At 35.6% G+C, this 19,407-nt stretch overlaps 1 protein-coding gene across 1 annotated transcript in view; it reads left to right on the forward strand.

The window, feature by feature from the left end:
* Positions 1 to 19,407, forward strand: part of LOC110463875 (protein CLEC16A-like) — a 102,157-nt gene that overhangs the window by 529 nt on the left and 82,221 nt on the right. Inside the window, exons 2-15 of the mRNA XM_021518789.1 lie at positions 723 to 851; positions 3,293 to 3,426; positions 4,318 to 4,385; positions 4,799 to 4,879; positions 5,337 to 5,442; positions 8,071 to 8,194; positions 9,550 to 9,739; positions 11,243 to 11,293; positions 11,485 to 11,595; positions 11,953 to 12,142; positions 12,461 to 12,638; positions 14,306 to 14,406; positions 18,358 to 18,410; positions 18,954 to 19,109. Of these exons, the coding sequence (XP_021374464.1) occupies positions 723 to 851; positions 3,293 to 3,426; positions 4,318 to 4,385; positions 4,799 to 4,879; positions 5,337 to 5,442; positions 8,071 to 8,194; positions 9,550 to 9,739; positions 11,243 to 11,293; positions 11,485 to 11,595; positions 11,953 to 12,142; positions 12,461 to 12,638; positions 14,306 to 14,406; positions 18,358 to 18,410; positions 18,954 to 19,109 (1,672 nt within the window). The remainder of the gene's footprint in view (positions 1 to 722; positions 852 to 3,292; positions 3,427 to 4,317; positions 4,386 to 4,798; positions 4,880 to 5,336; positions 5,443 to 8,070; positions 8,195 to 9,549; positions 9,740 to 11,242; positions 11,294 to 11,484; positions 11,596 to 11,952; positions 12,143 to 12,460; positions 12,639 to 14,305; positions 14,407 to 18,357; positions 18,411 to 18,953; positions 19,110 to 19,407) is intronic.

Consider the following 19,407-nt stretch of genomic DNA (forward strand, 5'->3'; position numbering starts at 1 on the left):
TCCGTTTTCTGTACAGTAAAACTTATACTATCGCTGTATCGATTTCGTCTATCTTGTGGTCAGTTTTGCATTTTCTGCAATAGCACACATACAACACAGACAGTGAACCAGGACTAATTGACTTCCTCATCCTATAATGTGACATCAAGACTATGTCAATATCTAGTATACATGTCAACCAGGACCAGTCAGCTTGTACAAGTGTAACAGGAGATTAAGAAATGCACGTCCAGACCGGGGTTTGAACCTGGAACCCTCCAAATACTAGACAGATGCTCAACCAATCGAGTTACCAGGTTGCCAACGATTCGACCAGTCGTCGAAGACACAACTAAATATTTACAACATGGATTTGGGTATCCCCTCGCCAAGCATACACCCAATATACTTGAAACAAGGGTTGGTCAAAGGTACCACTGTAACAGGAGATGGAAAAATGCACGGCCACACCTGTGTTGAAACCCGAGGCCATGAACTCTTAGACGGATGCTCTACCAATTGAGCTACCTAGACAACATCGATCGACCCAGTCCAGTTCTGGTAGACAAGTGCGTACTGTAGCCATGTCACTTACCTTCTCACCAATCTTGATATAGTCAATACAGACAGCGACATGGAAACCATGGTTATCAGAATGCCAGAAATAACTGGGGTCAGTGTATGTGGATGGTGATGTGATTTATGATGAACCAAAATGTTAATGTTGATTTGTTTTTCTCCAGGTACTTGTACAATTTGCTGTTGAAGAACCAAATAGTGCATGAACACAACAGAAGTTTGCTGGTTGAGACGTTGAGGTCCATTTCAGAAATCCTTATATGGGGTGATCAAAATGACAGCAGTGTATTTGAGTAAGTCATCACCATGAACTGAAATAGTTTGTGAAAACTTCATTTCCTTGTTAGCTCACCTGGCACAAAGTGCCAAGTGAGCTTATGCCGTGGCGCGGGGTCCGTCGTCCGTTTGTCCGGCATCCAGCATCCGGCGTCAATATTTTACTTTAAATGACTTCTTCTTAATAACCGAAAGGCCTAGGGTGTCGATATTTGGCCATAAGCAAACTTGGATGTAGGGCTACAAAGTTTGTTAAAATTAATGACCTTCACCTATTTTCAAGGTCACAGGGGTCAAATATGTTAAAAACTTTAAACATCTTCTTCTCAATAACAAAACTGACTAGGGAGATGAAATTTGGCCAGTAGCATGCTTGGGTGAAGGGCTACCAAGTTTGTTCAAATGAATGACCTTCACCCATATTCAAGGTCACAGGGGTCAAATATGTTTTAAACCTTTAAACAACTTCTTCTGAATAACCAAAATGCCCTGGGTGATGATATTTGGCCAGTAGCATGCTGGGGTAAAGGGCTATCAAGATTGTTCAAATGAATGACCTTCACCTATATTCAAGGTCACAGGGGTCAAATATGTGAAAAACATTCTACAACTTCTGAAGAATAACCAAAATGCACAGGGTGATGATATTTGGCCAGTAGCATGCTGAGATGAAGGGCTACAAAGTTTGTTCAAATGCATGACCTTCACCCATATTCAAGGTCACAGAGGTCAAATATGTTAAAAACTTTGAACAACTTCTTCTGAATAACCAAAAGGCCCAGGGTGATGATATTTAGTCAGTAGCATATGCTGGGATCAAGGACTACTATGTTTGTTAAAGTGAATGACTTTGACTTATATTCAAGGTCACAGGCGTCAAATTTTTAAAATCTTTAAACAACCTCTTATGAATAACCATGGTTCCCAGGATGTTTATACTTTGCTTCGGGCCAGGTGAAGTTATGCCGTACTGCGTCGTCCGTCCGTCAACTTTTTCTTTTGAACGGCTTCTTCTGAAAAACTGGAGGACCTAGGGTCATGATATTTGGCCAGTAGGTACCTGAGACAGAGTGCTATAAAAATTCTTTAATAAAATTACCTCAACCTACTTTCAAGGTCACAGGGGTCAAATATGTTAAAAACTTCAAACAAATATATTCCAAGAACTATTTGCACTAGAGTCATGATACTTGGGTATGTTATGAAGACCAGCAGTGCATTTTTTTTTTTAATTACAGTAATTAGGTCAATGGTCAACTTTAAGTGCTAGTCAGGGGTCAAATGTCAACTTTGGTTAAAAGCTTTAACAATCTTCTTCACAAGTTCCATAAGGGACAGGGTCATGAGATTTGACAAGTAGGTACCTGGGATGGAATGCTATAAAATGTTCTCATTAAGATTACATTGACCTACTTCCAAGGTCACAGTGGTCAAATATGTTAAAAACTTCAAACAACATCCTAAAAACCATTTGGACTAGAGTTATGATACTTGGGTATGTTATGTAGACCAGCAGTGCGAATATTTTATGATTTACAGTAATGAGTTCCATGGTCAACTTTAAGTGCTAGTCAGGGGTCAAATGTCAACATAGGTTAAAAGCTTTAACAATATTCTTCTCAAGTTCCATAAGGCCAAGGGTCGTGATATTTGGCCAGCAGGTACATGGAATGCAGTGCTATAATGTTTCCTCATTAAAATGATATTGGCCTACTTTTAAGGTCACAGGGGTCAAATATGTAAAAAGAAATCAAACAACAATATCCTAAGACCATTTGGACTAGAGTCATGATACTTGGGTATGTTATGTAGACCAGCAGTGCAAATATTCTTATCAATTATGGTAATGAGGTCAAAGGTCAACTTTAAAAGCTAGCTGGGGGTCCAATGACAACTTTGGTTAAAAGCTTTAACAATCTTCTTCTCAAGTTCCATAAGGCCCAGGGTCATGATATTTGGCCATTAAGTACCTAGGATGTAGTGCTATACAGCTTTTTCATTAAAATAACCTTGACCTACTTTCAAGGTCACACGGGTCAAATATGTTAAAAATTTCAAACAAATATATCCTAAGAACCATTGGACTAGAGTCATGATACTTGGGTATGTTATGTAGACCAGCTGTGTGAGTATTTTACTTTATTGCAGTTATGGGGTCAGAGGTCAACTTTAAGTGCGAGTCGGGAGTCAAAGGTCAATGTTGGTTAAAAGCTTCAAAATTAAAATTTGAAATTTCAAACAACAATATCTTCAGAACTGTTTAAGTGATGGTAAAATGTTTTATGTTCTAGTTACCAAATATGGTCTTATGTCAGTTTCATGTAACAAAAGAAACAGGTGAGCGATACAGGCCCTCTGGGCCTCTTGTTTTCTTTCTGTCTCTAAGAAATGTTACATGTACTCAGGGTATTTGAAGAAAATATTAGTGGTTACATACTATTTTATTTTTTATTTTCAGTTTCTTCTTGGAAAAGAACATGCTGTCGTTTTTCCTGCGATATCTGCGACAGAAATTGGGACGATTTATATGTGTGCAACTCCTACAGACTCTGAACATCCTGTTTGAGAACATAAGCAACGAAACATCCTTGTGTAAGAATGGGCCTTAACACCATTTTGCTTTCTGAATGCTATATGTTAAAAGTAGCATCTAATAATGTGAAAGTTAAAGAGTAATTTTTTTTGCTGTAACTTAAAATGCAATTTCTAATTAAAATGCAAATTAAAAATTAAGACTTTTTAGATAAATTAAAATTACCTACATCGTGTATTTAGGATTTAGTGATTTTGTATTCCTCAAAATCCATCATTTTTGATAGGTTTAATTTGTTAAGTTACCGGCACTTTGGTTCAGAAATCCTCTTAACTGTTTCTTGACCATAAGGCTGGGATTCAATGAAACAGGGTAATATACTCTGGAAAAAAGGGAAATAAACATTTTAATATCATTATGCTTACATGTGGCTAGGCCTGTGATATTTGTTATGGTTGTATGTTAACGTAGTATGTGCATGTATTAGCATTTTGATAAAATAGTTTCAGCACATTACATGTAAGTGTACATAAATAAAATGTATTACCAGTATATGTCTGGCATATGTGTTAAATCAGGAAGTAACTGAACATTTTAAGTGACTAAACATATTCTCGAAATCTGTGTTTTGCTTGTTTAACCAGTAGATGTAATTATGCTGTAGAGTCTCTAACTCGGATGCGTTTTTTCATTATTATCCAGCAAAGTTTATGACTCGGATATATTTTTTCATTATTATCCAGCTAAGTTTATGACTCGGATATATTTTTTCATTATTATCCAGCAAAGTTTATGACTCGGATATATTTTTTCATTATTATCCAGCAAAGTTTATGACTCGGATATATTTTTTCATTATCAGAAGGATATTCCTTTATTTTGTTCATTATACATATATATAATATAATGTGAGTTTTGATATATTCTGTTCGTTTTTCTTCACTTTGCAGATTACCTATTGTCAAACAATCACATCAATGCTATCATAGTCCATAGATTTGATTTCTCAGATGAAGAGGTGTGTATGCAAATTTTTTAAAAAAGCATTGCAAAATATGTTCCATGTACACTGTACACATTCAGAAATGTTCATGACACTTAAAAGAACCAAATTAGGAAAAAGCTAACTATTAGATGAAGCAAGTATTTTAGAAGTCAATTTAGTGCCAAATATCAATGTACTAATATCATTAAAAGTGCTACATTAATTTTACTGGGCAAACATATGAATGTGTTGATATCGTACTTTAACTAGATATTTACCTATATCAGCCTTAAGTTGATCTTAATTAGATGTCCATCTATCGAAAATATTTTCATTTGGATAATACACCAAATTAATCACAATATATATTGGTTAAGTTTTCAAGCCATAGGTTGCTGATTTTTGTATACAAAATTAGTTTAATGAGAATTTTATATCTGTTTCAGGTTATGGCTTATTATATCTCATTCCTGAAGACTTTGTCTTTGAAGTTGAATCGTCACACTATTCATTTCTTTTACAATGAGGTAAGTGTGACTAACAGCAACTAAGAATGTAATTACTTTTATCCCAAAAAAATATTTAAGGATTAACCTTTTAGTTTGTTTTGTTTATGAGATAATAAATCCAATGGAGCACGAGGTAAATTGCGTTTACAAACAATTTACCAACTGCTCCAATTATTACTTTTTTCGATTCAGAAACAGTGGCAATTGTAAATATATATATATAACAGATACACTATTTAGTCTAATGTGAAAAATAAAATTTTTGTTTTTTTAATTTTCATTTTGCAATTAAGGAAATACTCTAACCTATTTACACTACTGTCATACTGATCCATTCGACATTAATTGTCCAAACAGAGTTTAAAATTAGCAATTGGCACACAATTAATGCAAAGTATTGATTGTAAATGAAACTTGTCCTTATTTTGAAATATTTGTATGAATTCTTTTGAATTGTTTCCCTTTCTTCATTAAGCACACCAATGATTTTGCCCTGTACACAGAAGCTATAAAGTTTTTTAATCACTCGGAGACCATGGTGAGGATTGCAGTGCGAACCATTACATTAAATGTGTTTAGAGGTATGTCTAATGGTAAGCTATGTTGTAAAACAGAAAATCTTTTAATTTCCTGTTGTTAGGAGAAAACTAGGGATATTGATATGGGTGTGCCTAGCCATGCATCTGTTTGTCCCCCTTAAGTTTCCATTCAATAAACTGCCCCAAAATAATTATTTTTAACTCAATTTGGTATGTAAATAAATAATGGCAAGACTCACGCTAACTTTTATCTCCAATACATGCATACTACAGCATAATTAATTAGGCTACTTGATTCTGATTGGTTTATTGGTTTCCTTTCAATAACAGCCCAAACAAATGGTTTGATTATTAAAACCAAATTTGGTATGCACTCATAATTGCAAGTATCAGGCTAAGTTTGAAATTTGATGTGATAAGTGCATATTATACCTTTTTTTGCCCCTGTGGTAGAGAAACAGGATCTTATGTTTTCACCAAGATTTAAGATTAATCATTTTTCACAAGGGCTCAATACCTATTTTTCTAGATGATCCAAATAAAAGAAAATATGACTTCTGAAATTCACACAAGCGAGGAGAACACAATGGTTTATTTCCACAGCAAATTGATCAATATTATACAGTTATTAACTTTTGATATGATGATTTGCTGACCCAAAGAAGGTGATATTCTCGAGGTCGAAGACCGAGGGGAATATCACCTTTTGAGGGTTGACAATTCCTCATATTAATCTAAATGAAGTGATAAACTGCTTTATTGGATGAAAAGTTAATGTGTATACCATTGACAGACAGGGCCTCACTACAAACCTTTGGTACCTGAAGAATATCGCCATCCTGAGGTTGACAATCTCTAGCTTAATATTAAACGACAAATATTATTTCTGGATGTTTTTTGTAAGTCAACAACTCAACATACCAGTTTGCTATGATAGCAGAAGCTAAGTTTCAGAGTCTCTTTTGAGGCCCTTTTCACATATTTAGTCCCTTTAAAGTGACATCACGTAAAGAGCCATATTTTTTTTTAATGAATGTATGTGTTGTATGCATTTCCACTTATGTTACCTCGCTATCCCCATATTCATAGTCCGCCCCAAATGTTCAGTTTGACCACTTGAATTGTTTTGAAAAGCCCTGTTAAAAATAGCACTGATAACGTCACCTGACGGTTTTGAAACTAGGCAGTGGTCTGACCGAGAGTGGGGGCCATTAGGCAACAGCAACTTCTTACCGCACTATGAAACCAAGTAATATGATTTCTAAGTCCGTGTTAAAACTTATTGAATCAGTAATTATTCATCATCAAAAGTTAATTGCACACTTGTCAATATTCAGAATTTAATTTATTTAACTTTAAACATATTTATTGCCAATAAAATTGAACAAGGAATTGGGCACAAGTTTTTACAACTTATCACAGCCTTCCCCCATCATACATTTACAATTAAATGTCAACAATGATAATAGGCATAAACATGAAGTACTTCTACCTCTAGTTCTAAATGGTAATGACCAACTTCAACAAATTGAAGATAATGTCGTGAGGGAGAAAGAGATTTAGTCGATTTCAAGAAAGCCAAAATGATATATACATGTATATAGGTTTAATTTTGAGGGTACAGTGACAGGAGAGCAGATTTAAAAAAATTAGTAGTAGAACAGGAGGATATGATATCTTCCACTCAGGTATTGATCATGGAAAGAAGGATTGCTTTCTGACCTGGGTTCTGCAGTGTGGTATTTGGAAGGATTGGTGATTGGCATGCCTTGATTGCCTGGCTGCTGGTATAGGTCTAGCGTGTTTACTAATAGCTACCTGATTGTTTACAATTTTGAACATCATACATAGGCTTGTGTCTCTGCGTCTGTTGGCAAGGGATCGCCATTTAAGATGGTTCAACATATCGGAGACACTGGATGTTCTATGAGCATTTTGTTTAGTACGTAACGAGCAGCCCTGCATTGTACCATTTCAATCTTATTGATGTTATCCTGGGTGAATGGGTCCCAAACAGGACAGGCATACTCTAGGGATGCCTGTCCTGACGAAGTAGATATATATTAATATATATTAAATTTATTACCGGAATGTGACCAGTACAGATGGTATGGGGCTTAACACCTTCCCTCAACCATGGGACAAACTGTAAAAAGGAACATTCACGAGACGAATATCCCTTTTCAAATGTTTTCATAAAAGTGTATATACGCAATGACAAGTATAAAAAAGAGAAACGTCTGTGATTTTTTTTATTACATTTTACAACTCAATGTCTTTGGCCAATTTTGTTCTAGAATCTAGACCATGCATACATATATTTATGTATACTCTCTTTCCCACTTTCACTGTCTCCATATGCTAACACTTAGTAAGTCATATTAGCCATCACACACAATAAACTGTATGTCAAAACCACTACATGTACATGTTTATGTTTCTCCAAAAATGAGAGTAAGTTTGAAATTGAGCAATTTGCTGATATGACTAGAAAGTGGATTAAATGAAGTGTTAATTTCCAAATTCCATTATCATGGTAATTTACACTATGGTAAGTTACAGTATGGCAAGCTAGATAAAGTGAAATTACAGTAAGTGAGGCAACAGCATACACAGTTACGGTTTGGTAGGTAAAGGATCATCATAAAATTCTCAATATTTGTTTTTCAGTCCAAGACAACGCCATGCTGAGGTATATAAAGGATCGGACAGCAGCCCCATACTTCTCTAACCTTGTTTGGTTCATAGGCATGCATATACTTGATCTGGACAGCTGTGTACGCAACGATGCAGGGTAGGTGTGAAACATGTCACTGATTATCAGACACGACTTGCTTTTTACATTAGAGTCTCATCTAATTGTTAGAAAATAAATATGACATTATTTTCCTCTTAAAGGGATTTCAATAGGTGTTATATGTTTTAGACGCCACAGTCCTAACTGGTTTTCATACAATAGATGATGTATGTTATAGACACCTCAGTCCTAACTGGTTGTCATGCTATAGATGATGTATGTTATAGACACCACAGTCCTAACTGGTTGTCATACAATAGATGATGTATGTTATAGACACCTCAGTCCTAACTGGTTGTCATACAATAGATGATGTATGTTATAGACACCACAGTCCTAACTGGTTGTCATACAATAGATGATGTTTGTTATAGATGCCACAGTCCTAACTGGTTGTCATGCTATAGATGATGTTTGTTATAGACACCCCAGTCCTAACTGGTTGTCATACAATAGATGATGTATGTTATAGACACCTCATTCCTAACTGGTTGTCATACAATAGATGATGTATGTTAAAGACACCTCAGTCCTAACTGGTTGTCATACAATAGATGGTGTATGTTATAGACACCCCAGTCCTAACTGGTTGTCATACAATAGATGATTATGTTATAGACACCACAGTCCTAACTGGTTGTCATGCTATAGATGATGTTTGTTATAGACACCCCAGTCCTAACTGGTTGTCATACAATAGATGATGTTTGTTATAGACACCTCAGTCCTAACTGGTTGTCATACAATATATGATGTATGTTATAGACACCACAGTCCTAACTGGTTGTCATACAATATATGATGTATGTTATAGACACCACAGTCCTAACTGGTTGTCATACAATAGATGATGTATGTTAAAGACACCTCAGTCCTAACTGGTTGTCATACAATAGATGATTATGTTATAGACACCACAGTCCTAACTGGTTGTCATACAATAGATGATTATGTTATAGACACCACAGTCCTAACTGGTTGTCAAGCTATAGATGATGTTTGTTATAGACACCTCAGTCGTAACTGGTTGTCATACAATAGATGTTGTATGTTATAGACACCTCAGTCCTAACTGGTTGTCAAGCTATAGATGATGTTTGTTATAGACACCTCAGTCGTAACTGGTTGTCATACAATAGATGTTGTATGTTATATACACCTCAGTCCTAACTGGTTGTCATGCTATAGATGATGTTTGTTATAGACACCTCAGTCCTAACTGGTTGGCATACAATAGATGTTGTATGTTATAGACACCTCAGTCCTAACTGGTTGTCATACAATAGATGATGTTTGTTATAGACACCTCAGTCCTAACTGGTTGTCATACAAAAGATGTTTGTATGTTTTAGGCATCAAAGTCGTAACTGGTTGTCAGACCTAGTGGCTGAACACTTAGATCACCTGCATTACATGAACGACATCCTGAATATCCAGATTGACTCACTAAATGATGTGTTGACGGACCAGCTCCTGAACCGACTCCTCATTCCTCTCTACGTGTACTCCCTTACCATGAGGAAGAAACATTCCGATAGAACGGTAAAAGTAATATCACACGTTTAATTATTTATCTAATGTCATAGTTATTTCACTGTAGATGATTTTAATATCTTGAAAGATATTAATATACTAGTAAGGTTAAGTTTAGAATCAATAGAAACCAGTAAGACAAGATATCTACCCAAGGGTATAGAATTGTGGGCATTGTGAATGCATATAGTAGATTTTCTAGATACTGTACAAATTAATGTACAACAACTAAGGATAAAGAAGACAAAAGTACATACTAAAGTTCAGAATTAAAGCACTATGTAAAAGCTTCACAGTAAGTTTGTTTAATGATTGTCTTTTTCTGTGAGATGATGTCAGCTTAGTGATGATTGTCTTTTTCTGTGAGATGATGTCAGCTTAGTGATGATTGTCTTTTTCTGTGAGATGATGTCAGCTTAGTGATGATTGTCTTTTTCTGTGAGATGATGTCAGCTTAGTGATGATTGTCTTTTTCTGTGAGATGATGTCAGCTTAGTGATGATTGTCTTTTTCTGTGAGATGATGTCAGCTTAGTGATGATTGTCTTTTTCTGTGAGATGATGTCAGCTTAGTGAAGATTGTCTTTTTCGGTGAGATGATGTCAGCTTAGTGATGGGAAATCAGTTTAAAATCATAGTTGATAATTGGTGATTGAAAGTTGTAAGCTAATGGATGATCGATTACATAACCGGTTCATAATTTTATGTTACTGAATACCCAAATAAAGTGACAACACTGTCGGTACAACTGATGGGGTGATTTACTCTATATTAGGATTCCTTCTTTTATAGTTAATGGATTGCAAGCAACTTAAACATGGTTTTGAGTTTTGAGGTTTTTTTACATTACGGTCAATCATATATTAAAAATCATAAAAGGAAATGACTTATAATGTTGTTCAATACCATAATGAACCAATTATTTCGTCTTTGCGTATTGCAGAGTTATCTTCTCTTGTGAGCAGGTATTGATTGTTACGTCATTGGTTTGTGTGAGAAAATTACGTCGTTTTCTCAAAAATTGATGACGTTACTCTCACAAACCAATGACGTAACAATCAACACCTGCTCACAAGAAAAGATAACTCTGCGATATGCAAAGACGGAATATTGGTTATGGAATTTGTAATCAATAATCAGATTTGAAAGGGTAAACCCATCAATTTTGGATTATAATAAATCATAGCCCATCACTATGTTATTGAAATTTTGAACTTGTGTTTTTTGTGTATATACGGGCGACTACAACATAGGTTTGGTTTAAACTTTTGATCTATTGGTCTCTAGTTCAAACCATATTTCATATTCTAATTACCAGTACAGCCAATCAAAACAAGGTACTATCCTCTAAATGTGAAATGGAGACTCAATATAACATGCTGCTAATTTGTAAGTTATAGTCAATGGGCGACACTTGGACAATGGGATTACCCTGTTTTAATTGAAGTGCAAAATATATTAAGCTCAGTGTAAATAACTGACTCATATAATGCACACTGTGGTTTTTTTTCAGCTTCAGAGAAAACATGTATCGTCAGTGGTGTCCCTGTTCCTGCTGTCACAGGTAGGATTTTACAGATTGAGATGTCGGCTAAATTCAAGTGTTGTACTTCATTAGCATTTTACAATCCGTTAAATATCACAAAATAGGATTGCTGCTAGAGTAATGATATTTCATGAATATGACCTATCTTTTGCTATGTATGATTAACTAGTTTCTATGTTAACAATGTAATGAACCCTTTCTGTTGTTAGGTGTTTCTGATCATCAGTTACTCACCACTGGTCAGACAGCTGGCAGAAATCATATTCCAAGGAGATGTAGATATACTTAGACTCGAGTCATCAGAGGAAATGCCAACAAGGGTAAGTAGGCTCTAAATATTTAAAATACACATGAACCTTAAGAAGTTTGAAGTTATTAATATTTTCAAACATCTAATAGATTTGTGTTTTAAGGGCAAACAAAAAATGTTGTTTGTTCCCAGGTATCCTACCTACCCTAGGTTTTTGTGCCTACCCTTAACATATTTTGGCAATTTTCGAGGAAGCACTGTTTAAAGTCAAGATCACTCTACCATATTGACCTTATGAAAGAAAAAAAAGAAAAAAAATATCTTTTACCTACCGACCTACCCTAATTCTTTCAGTCATGTAACAGAAAACAAACAAGTTTTTCTGTTTGGCCTAAGTATTTCACATTCAATGTTGGTTGCTATACAGCGTGTGAGAGCATTTACTGCCCCAGAAGAAACCTTGGAGAAGACATTCGATACAAGCAGTATGAGGCCATCAGTGGATCCATCAGCGGAACAGAGCCCAAGGATACAGGAGGGAAACTCCACATTCTTTACCAAGGAAGCCACAACCAGCACAACAGTAGGCATTGAGGAAGCCTCTTCACCCGAAACAGGTGAGTTATTCCCCTTTACTGCTTAATATGGCTTCGTGTACACTGTGTATCTAGTTGACAGGGCAACATTTCCACCCTACAAATAAAGTGTTGAGTGAAACTTTCTCATTGCCAACACTTCTTATTAAATTTTCCTAATTCTGTGAAAGGTAGATTTTAAAGCCATTGTCTCGGCAAAAACAAGTTTATTGTGCTTTTATTTGTTTGACATGGCTGCTCATCTGGGCCATCACCCATCAGGTATACTGACATTAATTCTTTTTGGAAACTGATCCTGTTTCTTTGCCTACTTACAGAGGTCTCTTTGCTTATTTACAGAGCGAATGTCCAGCCCAGTGAATGAAGTAGTGTCTGGTGACAATGATTTGTCAAGTCCAAACCAGAATTCAACAGACGAGGAAAAACTTCTCAGTTCATTAAGCCGCACGCAGAACTATGAACTGCCAACTTCCATCTCAATAGAACAGAGACAAGCTTCATTCTCTCTTAACAAAAGGTAGCGGACGTTATAATAGTAGTTTCCATTAATTATACATTTTCACAACAGATTTTGTAAACAGCACTGCCCCTTTTACCAACTGATGTGTCAGATGCTGTCCTTACAATACCTCCTACAGTTTTCATCTGAATTTTATGAAATTCCACTGATGTTGTCACCAAACTTTGAAGTTGTGCACTAGAACTTCCACAAATTCTTCTATAAATTGAATCTGTTATAAAAAAAATAAAAAAATTGACATGTATTTTCACCATATGTGGAAGTTATGTAACCTAGGTTTATGTTTGGGTCTATTGCTTTTTCTCTTGCTCTTTAGTGGTTTCATTGTTTTGTTTGAAGAACTCCTACTTACCGTCTTAACGGATATACATGTATATGAAATTAGGTAGACATGAGTGGTATGCTAAGTAGTTGTTCCATTGCAATTTATTTTCTGTTGTTCAAAAATCTCAAGTGACCTATTGCTATCCTTCTTCATCCGTTGTCGTGCGTCGTCCGTTAAAAGTTTACATTTTCAACTTAAGCTGAAATACTGGCAAAGGGATTTCATTATTATTTCATGGGAAAGTTACTGAAATCTCCCAGACCAAGTGTTGTTACTTTTCGGGTCGATCAGAAATCCAATATGGCCGCCACGGCCGCCATTTTGAAAAACTATTTCAAACTTAAAGTCATGTTCTGCTGTGCCGATTGAACTGAAACTTGGAAGGAATGATCGACTCATGGTCCTGACAAAGTATTGTTATTTTTCTGGTCGATTAGAAATCCAATATGGCCGCCATTTTGAAAAACTATTTCAAACTTAAAGTCATGTTCTGCTGGGCCGATTGAACTGAAACTTGGAAGGAATGATCGACTCATGGTCCTGACAAAGTATTGTTATTTTTCTGGTCGATTAGAAATCAAATATGGCCGCCATAGCCGCCATTTTGAAAAACTATTTCAAACTTAAAGGCAAGTTCTGCTTGGCCGATTGAACTGAAACTTGGTAGGAATGATCGACTCATGGTCCTGACAAAGTGTTTTTCTTTTTTGGGTCAATCAAACATCTAATATGGCCGCAACGGCCGCCATTTTGAAAAAACAATTTCAAACTTAAAAGTCAAGTTCTACTAGGCCGATTGAACTGAAACTTTGTAGGAATGATCGACTCATGGTCCTGACAAAGTGTTTTTCTTTTTTGGGTCAATCAAACATCTAATATGGCCGCAACGGCCGCCATTTTGAAAAAACAATTTCAAACTTAAAGTCAAGGTCTACTAGGCCGATTGAACTGAAACTTAATAGGAATGATAGACTCATGGTCCTGACAAAGTGTTGTTCTTTTTTGGGTCGATCAGAAATACAATTTGGCTGCCATGGCCGCTTTTGAAAATAACTATTTCACCAGGCTGCTATTTTGAAAATAACGATTTCAAACTTAACAAGTTCTAATAGACCGGTTTAACTGAAACATGGTCTAGGAATGATCAGCTCATGGTCCTGACAAACTTAAGTTAACGTTATACTTAACTATTTTTTACTCAAATTGGTACATATTTCAACAACAAAAATAAATACTGTAGGACTCAGGTGACCGTTAAGGCCCATGGGCCTCTTGTTAGTCTGTAGTGTCAAAGTTATGAATTTAAATTACTTTGGATGATTATAAACTTTTTTTCCAGGCCATATTTAGAATCCATCTTCAATGCATTGGAGTGTACAGAGAATGACTATGAGGCTCTGTTTGGACTTTGTCTGTTATACGCCATGGGACACAATGATGGTAAGTTGTAGTGAGAGCACGACCAGTCAGCTAGTATATACCACACAGCTTACTACTTATAACACGCTTATGTGGCTAGGCATGAGTTAGTACCCTTACCGGTCAAGTTTTCAAAACCTCATTGCAGGTGATGACCAATAGAAACGCTTGAAATTGCACCAGCAATGCAGGTCATTGCACAATAACATGATTATGTTACATTTTAGTTGAAGGATTTCAGTTTTCATGTATTATTTTGCATGTTCTAATTTGAGGTAAACACTTGACATTTGTTGACATACTATGGTCCATTGTCATCATAAACACTTAAAAAATTTCAATAAAATTTGATAAAAATCGATTGTAAAAATATAAAATGTCAGGCGAGGGTAACTTCTTTCAAAGAGTGTTATTTTTAGGATACATTATATGACAGGTAAAGATTGTGTGTAGTTTATATTGCAATAGAAATAGTTATTAAACATGTTTATAGGCAATAGACATATACTGTTAAATCACGATGAACGATGATCAATTGAACCAGTTTCTGATATCAGGTTTACCTGGTCTCATTATTATGTTTGGTTACATTTTTATAATTTATAGATCCAAAGTGTGATAAATTGCAGTCAACATTTAAATGAATTAAAACAGTATACATTTAAGTTACCATGCAATCCAACAACAGGCCTATAATTGATCATAACTTGTGTGTGGTATCATGTGTTGGTATATCACAGATGTGAAACTTGTCCACACAGATTTCTAAAAATATGAATCTTTTCATCATACTGGGACCTAGCATTTTGGGTCATGCAGGTCGACTACTTTACGCATGGGATATTTAAGACATTGAAGTGTGTGGGAAACAAGTGATGTTTTGCCTACTTTTACAGCCAGATACATGATTCTTCGAGCAAAGAAGGGCTTTATTTTCCAAAATGAGGAATAAAAAAATCATAAATATCTTCCCGATATATTTGCCATATTTACATAAGAATGGGCAGTTGTATAGTTTAGGTAGAAAAAACACTATCAACAACTTTAAATTTCCTGGTCTGACTCACAAGGTACAGGTGGTAAGGCAGGTGTGAATATCTTACAACTCAGTATTGTGTGACCTAGGACAGCTTTAGTTTAATGTTTGGATATATCACAAGGGAATAACAAATTTATAATTAAATTATTTATAATGCTAGGATATATCACAAGGGAACAACAAATATATAATTAAATACATGTAATGTGTGTTTGAAAACTTACCTTCATGCATTATGTACATATATACCTGGTAAATTTAACAGAATAAATTTCATATTTAGGCAGATTTCTGAAATAATGGTATAATGGGGAAGGATATGTATTTGAACAGTCAATGGTCACTCAGAAATTTGCTCTACATTAGACAGATTTCCTACTTATTTGAAGTATATTTCCATTAGTATCATGATACACTGTATAGAGAGATAGACTACTGATAGTTAAGTACAATACTGACAAGTCACCTATATAACAAGTATCGCCGTATAGAGAGATAGACTACTGATAGTTAAGTACAATACTGACAAGTCACCTATATAACATGTATCACTGTCTGTCCACTATCTTGGCTGTACTCAGAGGGTATAGTATATGCATGTTAATGTTGTAGGTGTGTCACTGTGAATGTTGTGGGTGTGTCACAGTGTATGTTGTAGGTGTATCACAGTGTATGTTGTAGGTGTGTCACAGTGTATGTTGTAGGTGTGTCAGAGTGTATGTTGTAGGTGTGTCACTGTGTATGTTGTAGGTGTGTCACAGTGTTTGATGTGGGTGTGTCACAGTGTATGTTGTAGGTGTATCACAGTGTATGTTGTAGGTGTGTCAGAGTGTATGTTGTAGGTGTGTCACTGTGTATGTTGTAGGTGTGTCACAGTGTATGTTGTAGGTGTGTCACAGTGTATGTTGTAGGTGTGTCACAGTATATGTTGTAGGTGTGTCAGAGTGTATGTTGTAAATGTGTTGCTGTGTATGTTGTAGGTGTGTCACTGTGTATGTTGTATGTGTGTCACAGTGTATGATGTGGGTGTGTCACAGTGTATGTTGTAGGTGTGTCAGAGTGTATGTTGTAGGTGTATTGATGTGTATGTTGTAGGTGTGTCAGAGTGTATGTTGTACATGTGTTGCTGTGTATGTTGTAGGTGTGTCACTGTGTATGTTGTAGGTGTGTCACAGTGTATGTTGTAGGTGTGTCACAGTGTATGTTGTAGGTGTGTCAGAGGGTATGTTGTAAATGTGTTGCTGTGTATGTTGTAGGTGTGTCAGAGTGTATGTTGTAAATGTGTTGCTGTGTATGTTGTAGGTGTGTCAGAGTATATGTTGTACGTGTGTTGCTGTGTATGTTGTGGGTGTGTCACAGTGTGTGTTGTGGGTGTGTCACAGTGTATGTTGTGGGTGTGTCACAGTGTATGTTGTACATGTGTTGCTGTGTATGTTGTATGTGTGTCACAGTGTATGTTGTAGGTGTGTCACAGTATACAATTGTTTCATGGCTATTTGGGGAACAGTCAAAACTATCATCCCGAGGTAGGGGGAAGCCCTGGGGAACTGTTTGCCCGAGGCCGCCAGGCTAGTTGTAGGTGTGTCACAGTATATGTTGTAGGTGTGTCAGAGTGTATGTTGTAGGTGTGTCAGTGTATATTGTGGGTGTATCACAGTGTATGTTGTAGGTGTGTCACTGTGTATGTTGTAGGTGTGTCACTGTGAATGTTGTGGGTGTGTCACTGTGTATGTTGTAGGTGTGTCACTGTGTATGTTGTAGGTGTGTCTGTGTATATGTTGTGGGAGTGTTGCTGTGTATGTTGTAGGGGTGTCACTGTGTATGTTGTTGGTGTGTCACTGTGTATGGTGTAGGTGTGTCAGTGTGTATGTTGTAGGTGTGTCACTGGGTATGTTGTAGGTGTATCACAGTGTATGTTTTAGGTGTGTCACAGTGTGTGTTGTGGGTGTGTCACAGTATATGTTGTAGGTGTGTCAGAGTGAATGTTGTAGGTGTGTCACTTTGTATGTTGTAGGTGTGTCAGAGTGTATGTTGTACATGTGTTGCTCTATGTTATGTTCAAATGTTTAAATATTGATTTAGATAATTTGAATGCTTTCGGTAAGTTATGTTTTTTTTTTGGTCGTCATGTTGTTGAGATTTTCCCTGTATGTGGGTTTGTTTTATTGGCTATTTAATTTCTGTTTTAACTGATTGTAATGCTATTGTGAGATTGGATAAATGGCAGTAGATTAGTTTATTGAAACATCTTGCTTGAAAGGTCAAAATTTGCTTCCATGATTTATTTTCTGTATACCAGAAAACTTTGGCCTAGTTATATATCTGCCCTCCCCGTAAAATCCTTATTTGTCCTGTATAAATTTTCCCCACTTTCATTCAATAATAACCATATATATGGTATGCAGTATGAAAACTAAAGCTGCCATGATGAACTAAGCCTCACTGCCGAGAGTGAAATGGGTGAAAGTTAACTACCACGGAAATGTCCTGGTATACAGTAACTGTGTGGTTTTATTTTACCAATGGAGTCAAATTTTATCCCTGTTAAAACATTTGTGTATGAAAATTGGGACAATTTTGTTTTTCAAATTATATATGCTTCTTACTCTAAAATTATAATAATTAGTCATTACATATGTTATGTAAGTTATGTGAAATGTGTTTTAAACCACAGCTCGATTTAACCAGACTATACTTTAAGTAAATTGTATTATCTTCTTTATAAAAAGTAAGTTCATTTGATTTACAGTAATTGAATATATTGGATTTGCTTTTATTAAAAGGAAAATGGGCTTTATGATAAAAAACAGATGTACCTGGATTAGGAAAATTTAGAATGATAAAAAAACAATCATTGCGAAATTCTATTTGGAGGTTTTTAGAATACAGAAAAGTTGATTCTAAAGATTAAAAACAATGTTTTACTTTTACAGGTCTTCACCAAGGTTTAATGGATACTGTTCTCATGCCGACCGAGAAGTGTGAGGTGAGCTTTCTTTTCGTATTTGGTTATCCCCTTTACAAGTCTGAATCAGTGAAATCATTTTAACAATCTATAATATATATATAAGTTGTGTATCATGAAATTAAATTTAACAAATACAATCTGGCACCATTATGAGAAATTGGCTACAAACTAAGGCACAGCTAAGAAATTTATAAGAAAACAATTATTTAAAAATTATTATAGCCTCTAATCATAGCACAACCGTTAATTAAGAAACACTAAATAGGATGTATATGCTTTTTTTTTGCATCTCTCTGAACTCAAAACATTCTCATTACAAACTTCAACTATGGTTTTATGGTAGATGTGCCTGTATGTATTTTAATGATTTTATGGTAGATGTGCCTGTATGTATTTTAATGATTTTACATTTACAAGTAATTAAGCTAAGTCATACATTATTTAACAATTATCGTTAGTCTCTTTCTAAAAAATGATCAGAAAATGAAAAAATGTCTGCAGTATACGTAGCAGACATGAAACATAGAAGCCATAAGCTAACAGGTTGATTTTATGACTCAGACAAAAGACCATTACAATGTGGCATTGGTAGAAAGATTAATCAAGATCATCACTCTGGCATGTCAGCATGGTGAGTATAGCAACCAGTGTTCTATAAACCTCCTACACAACTCTCACAAAGAGTTCTATAAACCCCCTACACAACTCTCACACAGTGTTCTATAAACCTCCTACACAACTCCCAAACAGTGTTTTATAAACCTCTTACAAAACTCTCATAGTGTTCTATAAACCTCCTACACAACTCTCACACATTGTTCTATAAACCCCCTACACAACTCACACACAGTGTTCTATAAACCCCCTACACAACTCTCACACAGTGTTCTATAAACCCCCTATACAACTCTCACAAAGTGTTCTATAAACCTCCTACACAACTCTCACAAAGTGTTCTATAAACCTCCTACACAACTCTCACAAAGTGTTCTATAAACCTCCTACACAACTCTCA

This window comes from Mizuhopecten yessoensis, unplaced genomic scaffold, assembly GCF_002113885.1.
Source record: "Mizuhopecten yessoensis strain PY_sf001 unplaced genomic scaffold, ASM211388v2 scaffold10937, whole genome shotgun sequence".
In the NCBI taxonomy this organism is placed as follows: Eukaryota; Metazoa; Mollusca; class Bivalvia; order Pectinida; family Pectinidae; genus Mizuhopecten; species Mizuhopecten yessoensis.